Genomic DNA, 12523 nt, shown 5'->3' on the forward strand with positions numbered 1-12523 from the left:
CTATGAAGAATTGCTGCGGATGAGGGCCGAGGAAGACGCTCGAACTAGCCAACTGGCTAACTCGTTTGAAGAGATGACTACGAACGATCTCCCGGTGGATGACTCACATCTTTCTTGAGTTAACTATATGTCAAGTGTTTTATGTTTTTAATGTTGTAATATGAACTTTTGTCTGGTTGGCTGACTTGCATGGGTCTGGTGCCCCATTTTCCCCTTAGTCTAAATGTAGGTCAGCCAAATTGGACTTAGACTTAGTATTTTGGAATGATGTTTGTTGTATGCGCTATGTATTTGTTGTAGTAACTGGTTTGGCTGACTTGTATGGGTCTGGTACCCTATTTTCCCCTTAGTCTAAATGTAGGTCAGCTGAGTTAGATTTAGACTTAGTAGTTCAGAATGATGTTTGGACTATGTGGTTCGTTGTATGCGTTGTGCTTCTACTTCAGTAGAATATTGTTTTGAATTTATTTTCGTTCGGTGGGTTGTCAAATGAAACTATCAAATGGATGTTGTATGTCAAATAGCTTGAATGACGCATTATCCTAAAATGGAAAAAAAAAAATGGTTATGATAGGGGGCTGCACTCCGTAGAGCTGCCTACATACCCTTTCCAGGGATCAAGCCCAAATGTAGTTCTGTCTCCCTGCATGAATATTTGTTAGCAATAGTGCGTTGAGAAGAGTGGGTCTCGTAAGACCGATAAAGAAAACAAATGCAAAGAGAACGAACAATAGTTTGGGGTTTAAGTGTGATACCGCTTTAGGTGAATAGCATTCCAACCGTTGTTGATGTCTCGTCCTTTGTCCGTTTGGATTTTGTAAGCTCCATTGCCGACTACCTTAGTTATCGTGGTAGGGCCACTTCCCATGTTGGGGCTAGCTTACCCGCTCCCGCTTCCTTGGTGTTTTGAAAAACTCGACGAAGCACCCGGTCCTTCCCACCTTGAATGACCGAGTACGGGCATTCTTGTTGTAATGCTTTGCTAGACACTGTTGGTAGGCTGCCATTCTTATAGATGCCCTTTCTCTTCTCTCGTCGATTGTGTCTAGTTCGTGGCACATGTCTTCCCAATTTTGCATTTCTGTAGTCAGTTCATGTCTAGCTGTTGGGACTTCACTTTCTGTTGGTATGACCGCTTCCATTCCATAGGCTAGAGAGAAAGGTGTTTCTCCTGTGGATGTTCTGGCTGTTGTGCGGTAGGACCATAGTACTCCTGGCAATTCATCGGCCCATCTACCCTTTGCATTCTCTAGCCGTTTTTTGATTGTGTTCATGATGGTCTTATTAGACGATTCTCCTTGTCCATTGGCTTGAGGGTATCTAGGTGCTGAGAAGCTTAACTTAATGTTCCAGAATTCGCAAAAGTTTTGAAAGTCGAGGCTGATGAACTGTGAGCCCTTGTCTGTCACAATTTCTTTCGGAATTCCATATCTACAGATAACATTTCTCCAAATAAACCCCTTAACTTCTTTGTCTCGAACTTGGTGGAACGATTCCGCTTCTATCCACTTGCCGAAGTAGTCGGCCTTTGCAAGCATATATACCTTCGTCTGTGCAGTTGGCAATTTGCCAACTATGTCCATTCCCCACTTCATAAAGGGCCATGGGGATGTGATCGATGTGAGACGTTCAGGAGGCTGATGGGATACTTGTGCAAAACGTTGGCATTTGTCACACCGTCTTGTATATTCAGATGAGTCGGCTCTCATAGTAGGCCAATAGTAGCCTTGTGTGAGGGCTCGGTGTGCTAAGCTTCTGCCTCCCGAATGGTTGCCACATTCGCCCTCGTGAAGCTCAGCTAGTATATATTTTGCTTCTGCAGGGTTAACGCATCTCAAATATGGACCAGAATAGGATCGTTTATAGAGCTTACCTCGTATTATTGAGAATCTGGCTGCCTGAGCCTTGACTCTTCGGGCTTCATTCTTATCTTCTGGTAGCACATCTTTTTCTAAGTACTCGATGATGGGCGTCATCCATGTCTTTTCGTTGGCGACGTCATTTACTTCTTCTTCTTCTTCTTTCTTCCAGACAGCAGGCCATTGGAGGTACACCATTGGGATTGTTTTGGGGCTGGTTGTCTGGATAAAAGACCCAAGGTTGGCTAAGGCGTCTGCGTGACTATTATTTTCCCTAGGCACCTGACTGACTGTGAACTCGTCGATGGTCGATTGCAACTCTTTTGTTTTCTCAAGATAAGCTGTCATTTTGCTATCTCGGGCCTGATAGCTACCTTGCATTTGGTTGACTACAAGTTGTGAATCGCTAAAGACGTTGATTCTTTTGGCTCCCATTTCTTTGGCAAGTCCGACTCCAGCAATTATAGCCTCATACTCTGCCTCATTGTTTGTAGCTTTAAACCCACATCTGATTGCTTGCTCGATCTTCTCGCCTTGGGGTGAGGTTAGAACAAGTCCTAATCCGCTTCCTCTTACATTGCTTGAACCGTCTACATGTAATTCCCATGTGCCATTTGCCTGTCCCTCTGTAAGGTGGCAAAGTTCTTTTTCCGCCTGCACTTGAGAGTTAGGTGTAAAGTCTGCAATGAAATCAGCTAATACCTGAGATTTTAATGCGGTTCGTGGCTTGTAGGAGATGTCATATTCGCTGAGCTCGACTGCCCACTTGGTCAATCTTCCAGACAACTCTGGTTTATGTAGTATGGTCTTGAGGGGAAAGGTGGTGAGTACTGTGATTGGGTGGCATTGGAAGTATGGACGCAACTTTCTGGCTGCGTGAATGAGTGCCAATGCTAACTTCTCCAGCTGACTGTACCTAGTTTCTGCATCAAGTAAGGATTTAGAGACATAATAAATTGGAAGTTGTTTACCTTTATCCTCTCTTACTAAGACTGCGCTGACTGCCGCCTCAGAGACAGCTAGGTACACAAAGAGGTTTTCGTTATCTTTTGGCTTTGATAATAGTGGAGGGCTAGTCAGGTATTGCTTTAATTTGTCCAACGCTTCTTCACACTCGGCTGTCCATTCGAATGTCTTTGATTTTCTAAGTGTGTTGAAGAAAGAGTGGCATCGCTCGGAAGACTTTGAGATGAATCGGCCTAGCGCAGCGATTCGGCCTGTTAGTTTTTGGACATCTTTGATGCATGTTGGTGAGGGGATCCTTAGGATTGAATCAATCTGAGCTGGGTTGGCTTCGATCCCTCGTTGTGTCACCAAGTAGCCTAAGAACTTGCCTGCAGTTACACCAAAAGAACACTTAGTAGGATTTAACTTCATGTTATATTTTCTAAGTATTTCAAAAGATTGTTTTAAATGATTGATGTGCTCTTCTGCAACTAGTGATTTCACTAGCATGTCGTCGATGTAGACTTCTATGGTCTTTCCCAGGTGGTCAGCAAACATCTTGTTCACGAGGCGTTGGTAGGTTGCTCCTGCATTCTTCAGTCCGAACGGCATCACCTTGTAACAAAAGATTCCTAGGTTGGTCATGAAAGCTGTCTTCTCCTGGTCTTCTGGATGCATAAGGATCTGGTTATATCCTGAGAAAGCATCCATGAAGCTAAGGAGTTCGTGTCCTGCTGTGGCGTCTACCAGCATGTCAATATGTGGTAATGGAAATGAGTCTTTTGGGCACGCCTTGTTGAGGTCTGTAAAATCGATGCAGACCCTCCACTTGCCATTTTTCTTTTTCACAATCACTACGTTTGCCAGCCAGTCTGGGTACTGGACTTCTCTTATAAACCCGTTCTCGATTAACTTCTGGACTTCTTCATTTATTGCTTGGTTTCTCTCAGGGGCAAACTTTCTTCTCTTTTGTCTCCTGGGTGGGTAATTTGGATCTACCTGTAACCTGTGGACAATAATCTCAGGGTTAATACCGGTCATATCCGCATGGGACCAAGCAAATTGATCATGGTTAGCAATCAAAAATTCAATAAGTTTAGATCTCATGTCGGGGTCCAGCTGGGCTCCGATTTGGACTTTGTGGTCTGGGAAGTCTGGATGGATTTGGACTTCGTCTAGCTCCTCCACATTAGGTTGGTCAGATTGGGAGTTGGGTAGCTCTCGCTGCTGTAATTGCTATGACTGTGCTGGTTTTGCCTTCATGGTGGTTCGGTAGCATTCTCTTGAATCTTTCTGCTCCCCTCTAATTTCTTTCGGCCCCCATTTGGTTGGAAACCTTAAAGCTTGGTGGTAAGTTGAAGGTACAGCTTCCATCTCATGGATCCATGGCCTGCCGAGGATGACGTTGTAGGCAGAAGGGGAGTCAATCACCAGGAACCTGGTGCACAAGTTGACTCCTTCAGCATACACAGGCAGCTCGATCTCTCCCGAGGTATTTTTCTGTTCACCACTAAATCCAATTAGGACAGTTGTCTTCCTCACAATTTTGGATTCGTCAATTCCCATTTCCCTGAGAGCACTCAAAAAAAGGATGTTAGCTGAACTGCCATTATCGACAAGTATACGTTTAGTCAAATAGTTAGCTATATAAAGTGAAATAACAAGAGCATCATGATGAGGGTTAAGAAGCCTAGTTGATTCTGATGTCGTGAAGCTGATGGTTTGCTCCGGTAAGGAAGATGTTCTGCTGGTCTCCCCTTTGGTCCAGTTAGCCTGACGTGCATGTTTCTTTGCAGCTGACTGGGTGACTCCACTTACTTTTGAGCCACCTGTTATTACGTTGACCGTTCTCTCATGAACAGGTGGCCTGGGCGGTGTTATGTCCCTCTGGTTGTCTATCGTGTCCCTCTGACCCTGGTAAGTCTTCTTTCCTTTGTCGGTGAGGTGGTCGACTAAGTGGCCCCGGACGGATGAGTGGACAAGCGGACAGACGGACTAAAAGAGTAACTCCGATGGTGAGGCTTAAGAGAAAAGCTTAGAAAAAACGACTGTCTGCTTGAGTCAGTGAGTAGTGTGAGTATCGAATGTGTTCTCTCCAGCGTCTATCGTATGGTTCCTTTTATCGTGGTTCTCAGTGTTGTTGCCCTCTGTCCACGTCACCCGTTGGACTCGTTCAAATTGGTTACTTCCCTAATTATTAGGGAGTAGTAACCGTCTTCTTGACTGGTTCCATATTAACTTGATTTCACCCGTTTGGCTGACTGGCCGGGCTCAAACCCGGTTGCGGGACGATCCGGCTTGTGGCCCATAGGCTCACTCGTTAGTCTATTTCAAGGCCTAGCGAGTCCGTCTGACTGTCTTATTGGGCCCAATATTGTTGGATCCATTATTGATGGGCTCGTCTGACTTGCATATTGGACTTCTCAAAAATATCATAAATATTAAGCAAATTTTTACCTCTACAGATAATAAGAGTCATAAATTCTTACATAGATCACAAAACTTTGTTGGCTTGAATCTACTGCTTGACGACCAGTTATGAGCTCGAGCAGTAAAACTCCATAAGCAAAGACATTTACTTCTCATCTTTAATTCCATGCATGAAGTATCCTGGTGCCAAATATTTAAAACCATTTGAAAAAAGAACAAATCGATAAACTAAATAATTTATAGAACAAAACAAATTAATTGAAGAAAGAAAGGGTAGTAATAAAAAGTGTTTGCAAACCCGAATGTGCCTTCAATTGGGAAAACAATATGGTGAGTCTATTTTTCCAGTAAGACATTTAGAAGTCCAAAATAAAAAATCTGCATTAATTATTACTATACAACAACAAAATCAATTTAAAAAAACAAATGAATTTACTTAAAGGGTTGTGCATTGGATTGGATTTGAATGGGTGAGATAATGAAATGAAAGTACCTGAGCCTCGTAATCTTGGGTGAGTAGTATGTTAGAGGCCTCAATATCTCTATGAAATATTCATCTTTGGCAACCCTGATGTAGATATTACAATCCTTGTGCTACCCCAACTGAAATATTCATCTATGGCAGCCCTTGATGTAGATATTTTCCATTTCAATTGAAATATATACAGATTGTATTATTTATTTTAACAAAGAAATTTGTAAAACAACATTGTGTAAAATTTGGCCATGGAAATAATCGTAGTATGAATGGATACTTACTCGACGAGGCTCCGATACTCAATAGGACCAATCGACAATCCACTCAATCAAAACCCAATTCTGAATTAAGAATCAGACCAATCAACTGGTCAATTGAATGGACTTTAAACTAATCACATTTCACCTAGAACGGTGAAGCTCTAAGCATCGAGACCATTCTGATGTTCAATAGGACCAATCGACAACAGATCAATTCTAAATCAAGAATTGAACCAATCAACTGCTCAATCGTATCGACTTCAAACTTATAAATAATTGAACCTAAAACTTAAAATCAAATTTAAAATCTTACCTTGCTAATGGAGGTGACGGTGGAGGCTGAGGAACGGCTTCGTGTGGTGGCGTAGAATAGAGAAAGGTCGAGCTTCGGTGGTTTCAATTCTTCTTTGGCCAGGGCTTTATCGTTGTCCCTCAATTCCTCAAACAGAGGATTCAGAAGCTTCACTCTCCGTATCAAATCCCCGTTGTTTTCTTTTTAACTTTATTTTTTTCCTCTTGTTTTATAATTTCCCTCACTTTAAATGTGTTGTGACTCGTATCAAATATCAGTTAATATTAATATGATTTGTTTTATTTTTATTTTATTATATATAAATAATATTTTATTATTTTATTAAATAAAAATAAAAAGTGACCCATGAATTTCTCATAAACCAAGAATTTAGTTATATAGGCACACTTTATATAGAATAGATATATATATATGGCTTTAATTTAACATATTTATCTAAATAAGTTATAAATTTATGCAAAATTATCACCTGAATTATATAATATATTATGATCAAAGTATAATAATCATTACTTAATTTCTTATAAATGCAAATCACCTGATGATCATTTTTTTCTTTACTGGTCAATTATTTCTTTACTTGTGTTGCCTTGTTCTCCCATATTCAATTTCACCTGAAACATATAATATATTTCATCAAAGCATAATAATCATCACTTAATTTCTTAACAAATAACTGGTAAATTAAGTGGTATGATTTTAATATCACCGAGTTCATATAATTAAATGAAGTTTTGATATGCGTGGACAAATTTAAGAACCTTCTAAGCTCTAACCAATATCGAGTATACATATAATTATGCAACAAATTATTTAAAATATTTATGTGAAGACTCGGTTAAATTTAGTAAAAAAAAAAAAAGATTAATAATAAAATGGGTGGAGTCCACAAAATTATTAATTAGATATTAATTTGTTGATTGATGATGGGAAAAATTAGGTGTGGTAGAGATCTTTTTGTTTTTCAATAGTGACTTGCCGAGAATCAATGCATATGTCTCCGAGAAAACTAACGATATCGCACCAATAAGAATATGAATTTTTGTATTAATATTCAGTAATGGTGATTAGACCAGATTGAGATTGACTATATAGATTAATGATTTTTTTTTTTTCAATTCCTCAAGATTCCCCGTTTACTTTATGTTGTCTTTCCTGTAAAGACTATATATAATTTTCATGTTTTTATATTTGAATGTGATTCTTTTCTTTTGTAAAATGGGTTCAAAGCTTTCTTATGTTGGTGATCAATGTATGGTATAGGTTTTAGCACAAACTTATGGTTTCCTAGTTTGACCTCTCATAGCTTAACAATGTATTAGTGTCGTTTTAATATGTGTAATAGTTTTAGTTTTACTTCTAATCCTTGGTTTCTCAGTTTCACTCTTGGAATATTGAGGCTCTCCTCTTCTTAACTCATTGTTGGATATTTCAGGTAGTATTTGTCTTTGTACTCTACTCTCTGTTGCATTGTTAGAAAAAAATAAATTTTATATATGTGTGTGTGTCTGTGTCTATGTGTTTGTGTATTGTTGAGTTATATATTTTTAGCTATCTTCTTTTGTAGAGAAAGATATGTCCATCCACTAATATATGCAAAATGAATTTATGTTATTTTGATGTGGTGAAAGTTCTTTTTTTGCTCTAACAAACTGAGAATGTTTGTCTTGTATAATTCCTCTTTGTATGATATTGCTCTCTGATTTTGTTTAATAAACTATAATATTTAGATACATATAATAATAATCTCACCTAATAACTAATAATATTTTTTCTATAATTTTTTAATTGTATCACTTTCAACTAACATAGAAAAAGAACTGACATAAAATTTAGTATATGTGTCTTGCACGTAGCTTTTTGCGAGTATACATATATACACCAGGGAGCTATAACATATTGTATATATGTATATATTTCATAGAAAGATGAGGGAGCCATGGCCCCTGTATAGCAGAACATCCCTCCGCCCCTACCCTTAACTATGTCTAATCCAATTATATTACTCAGTGCATAAAAAAATAAATGAAGAAGATAAATCGTATTGTTATTATACAGTAAAAACAATAAAAAAAATATTTTGATAGAATATTTTATTTTATTAGTAGAAATTAATAAATATCAATACAATCTATGATGTCTATAGCATATTATACTTACTTTTTTTATTTTCTCCCCAAAATCCCATAAGAAAATGAATGAATGTTTTGGAGAAGAAACTAAAAAAAGATATTTGATTATGAAAGATATTTAATAAATTAATATTATAAAATGTAAGTTTATATATATACTTGAATTTTTATAACGTTGGAGGTTAATTAATAAAAGACTTTTGATATTTTTGAAAAGAGAAAAGTTAGCCATTAATATGGAGAGAGAATACCAATTCTGTTAGTTTAACTGTTAAAATTAACATAATTTTTTATTAAATAATTAAATTAAATTAATGAGGTGACTGTAATTAATTGGTGGGACAGAATAGAGACCGTTGATGACAGATGATTTTTTTCCCTTATTTGAAAGAACTTCATGCACTAACATATTCAAGGAACGAGAGATACCCAGAAAATGATAATGCAAACAATTATGATCTTGTCAATGATAAATTCTGCATTAAACTTTTAAAACTACAAAGTTTTAACTAATTGTTTCACTGATGTCATAACCAATATCTCTATTAGAAAATTGATTACTGGATATATTATCTACAAACTTCTCTCCCCATAACAAGAATCCCAAACAAGAATTCCCAAATCGTAAAGGCTTTTCCAAAGGCTGGTTGTTTAATATATTTCCACCAAATTTCCATGAGCCAATCAAAAATTTATAATTGGAAAAAGTAAGGGTAACAACAATTACAAATCAACTCTTTTTTTAACAGTTTAATTTATAAATTAATATTTTTTTTAATAGTTTCATTCATTCGGGAATAAAAAAGAATACAAAGAATGAGATTTGAAATATAAGATGACTTCTATATCATCAGGTTAAAATAAAAAATATTAATTTCAAAAAAATAATTAGTAAATATCATTCCTTTGATCAAATTTAATGGTTAATAATTAAATACCGTGTATTTGATTTTATTAAGTTTATAAATATTTTCGATTAATTAATTAAAATTATATATCTATTTTTTAAACTATTTTAAGTATAACTTTATTACATCTAAACTTTACTTTTTTATCTCCAGGTACAAAAATAAACAAAAATAGAAAAGTAAACTTTCTTTTTTCAAAAATACGGTCTCTACATGAGACTTTCCCAAAATAGTTTCTCCCAAAAGTTTTAGATCTGAAATCAACATGAACATGAATCACCTCCAAAAAATCTTAGATCTCCTCCATAATCGACGTATTCTCCAAACAACACCACTAAAGATGTAGAAATTTTTGTCGAACACCATGAACGCCGGCGGAAAGCTTTTTGTCGATCACCATTAACGCCGGTAAGAAATTTTGATTCGATATTCAGTTATGGCAGCGCGACCAACGATCAGAGATCTCTATGAGAAGCCAACGAAATAAGATCAACAACTGAGAGGAGATGCCCATGAACATTTACCCAAAAAGATTGGGTTTTTCTTTACTTTCTTTTTTCTATTTTTTCTTTTTAGAAAAATAATAAATCTGATATTATTAATTGTGTTTACTTTAATTGTTTTCTAATCTATTATTATTAACGTTATTCAGTTGATTCACATATATTAGTTGTTTTTGTTAATATATTGTTATTGTTTTTCGGTGTTTTTTGAAAATCTAGAATGAAAACCATGTAAATTGATTTTTTTAGGTAGTATAATGAGAATATTGAGTTTGTGTTAAAATTTCAAAATAAAATTATGTTGTTTTAGCGTTGTTTTTATGTTTTCTTTTTGTTGTTGTCCATGGTTGTGAAATAACAAATGTATAAATAACACAATAACAATAATAAAATAATGACGAATATAACTTTATTATTTAGAACAATAAATAATGAAATAAAGAAATAATTAATTTTAATAGTATGATCAACTTTTCTTAAATTTTCAACGAAAAATTAAAAATAACTCGGAAGAATTTGACAAATAAACATACAAGGTACCAATATTTTAAATATTTTTTTCGTAATCAGGTTGTAATTTAGTATTTCTGAACTATTTCAAAGCAAATTCATACTGAAAATTAGTTTATCTGAATAAATTGGTGCAAATAATTTAAATTTGAAAAAAAAATAGTGATTCATTTAAGGTCATTTACTGATTACTGTCATATAATAGTTATTTATAAGTTGTTCTCATGTATTAAACTGGTTGCTTAACAATATAGAAAAATTAATACACTAGTTTTAGGCATGAAACCTTTGTAAATTTTAGTACAGAGCAATGATCATTGGGATGACAACAACCACTATGTTGATTACGAATTAAGTGGAGAATTAATATCAAGAGATTGTACTTTTGCTAAACTAGTGCATATAATGATGGAGAAACTAAAATGAAACCATAAAACAACTCAAATACAACTGAAATACCAACTGAAGGAAGGCTGTCAACTACTCCAAATCAAGGATGACAAAAGTCTGTTGTTTTACATAAAGTTATTAACCAATGAAACTGATTTCACACAGTATTCGTTGTGTGTGAACACATTCAACAACACAGAAACACAATCCTTTTTGGCAACTACCCAAACAATGGTGTGCAACAATGTGATAATGACAAAAAGTGACAATCACTCAGTACACTCAGATGTGCAACAGCCTGACAACAACACAACAACAACAACTAAATAACTTTTATCTGCTCCAAGGAGGGAATCAGTTTCAAAAAAAATTATTTTAACATGAACATATTTTATTTACCATACTTCAAAATCTTAGTTGCTTCTTAGGCAACCACTCTAAATTAAAGATGACAAAAGTCTGTTGTTTTATGCAATCTAATTTGGAAGCTACCCAAACAATGGAGTGCAACAATGTGATAATGACAAAAAGTGACAATCACCAGTATACTCACAGTGCAGCAACCTGATAACAACACAACAACAACAATTAAAAAACTTTTAGAGTAATTTGCGGCATATATACCTAAGTTTTACGCCGAGTAGCAGATAAATACTTAAGTCCTATTTTTGGCGGTAAAAATACCTTCTGTTAGGGTCTTGGAACTTTCGTAGGTACCTGAACGTTAAGTGTCAGGTCATTACCTACATGGCATGTTGTGATTGGTCCAAGTGGATTTATTTTTATTTTTTATTTTAAATAATCATTTAATATTTTAAAAATTAATTTTAAATTGTAAAAAATTAAAAAAATATATTTTTTTCCTTTTACTCTCTCTCTCTCTCTCTCTCTCTCTCTCTCTCTCTTTTCGTCTTCTTCTTCGCACACCCGTTCATCTTGCTTCTTCAACCTATCGCCTCCTCCTTCTTCTTCTTCATCTTCCTCTTCTTGCTTGCCCTAAAGCCTTAAAATCGAAACCACCTGCCTTCTCCCTCTCGCCTGGATTTTTGGACCCCGTTCTTTTTCTTCTTCGCACACCCGTATTCTTCTTCTTCTTCTTCTTCGTCTGGATTTCTGGACCCCGTGTTCTTCTTCTTCTGTGTCGATACCATGTTCTTCTTCTTCTTCTTCGTCTGGATTTCTGGACCCCTTCAAGTCGCACACCCAGATCTGCCCAGGAACCAACCATGGGGTCATTGTTCTTCTCGATCCCTCATCGGCGTTGGCCTGCGAACTCCTCATCGACGCCTTCGTCCTCCTCACCATCGGAGCAGCCCTATTTCACCATAGCCCTATTTCACCATCGGCGTTGACTCAGTTGAGCATGAAAATACAAGGTGGTTTGTGCTTTTATTTTTGGGTTTGAGTTTTTATATATGTTTATAGATTTGTGGTTTTGGCTTGATCATGGAGTTAATCTACCTCATTTAAGGGTTTCAAAATTAAAGTTTTGCTTAGATGTGATTGTTTAATTTGTATTTTGTTTGTAATATTTAGTTTTGATTTGGGATCCTAATATGAAATTTTGTTCTTGTCAAATTCTGGGTTTGTTTATGTTTACTGTATGTGTTAAATAAATTTTGTATAGTTTATGAATATTTTGTTGAAGAATTTGGGTTTGTTAAAAATCAGAATTTATTTTGTTTAATTGATTGCATGGAGTAAGCTTATAAGTTTTCTATGATGGGTTTTGGTTTATGGGATTTGAAGAAGGACCTGGCTTGTGTGGATTCTTGAGTTGGTTTTTCTGTAAAAT

The 12523-nt window shown here is 35.9% G+C and overlaps 1 protein-coding gene across 1 annotated transcript; it reads right to left on the reverse strand.

The window, feature by feature from the left end:
* Positions 1-4040: 4040 nt before the first annotated feature.
* LOC115696391 (uncharacterized) lies at positions 4041-12033 on the reverse strand. Its single transcript, XM_061116422.1, has 2 exons — positions 11749-12033; positions 4041-4799 (listed from the first exon to the last, which is right to left on the reverse strand). Exons 1-2 carry the CDS (start codon positions 12031-12033, stop codon positions 4041-4043), a joined length of 1044 nt encoding a protein of 347 aa, XP_060972405.1.
* Positions 12034-12523: the final 490 nt, after the last annotated feature.

The sequence above is a fragment of the Cannabis sativa genome, chromosome 5, assembly GCF_029168945.1.
Source record: "Cannabis sativa cultivar Pink pepper isolate KNU-18-1 chromosome 5, ASM2916894v1, whole genome shotgun sequence".
NCBI lineage: Eukaryota > Viridiplantae > Streptophyta > Magnoliopsida > Rosales > Cannabaceae > Cannabis > Cannabis sativa.

Excerpts from the sequence above, each read along its gene's own strand:
- LOC115696391 (XM_061116422.1), bottom strand. The coding sequence starts at position 12,033 with ATGGTGAGGAGGACGAAGGCGTCGATGAGGAGTTCGCAGGCCAACGCC. Across the intron at positions 4,800-11,748 it reads AGGCGAGAGGGAGAAGGCAG|TCCGTCTGTCCGCTTGTCCA; the intron begins GTGGTTTCGATT and ends TTACTCTTTTAG.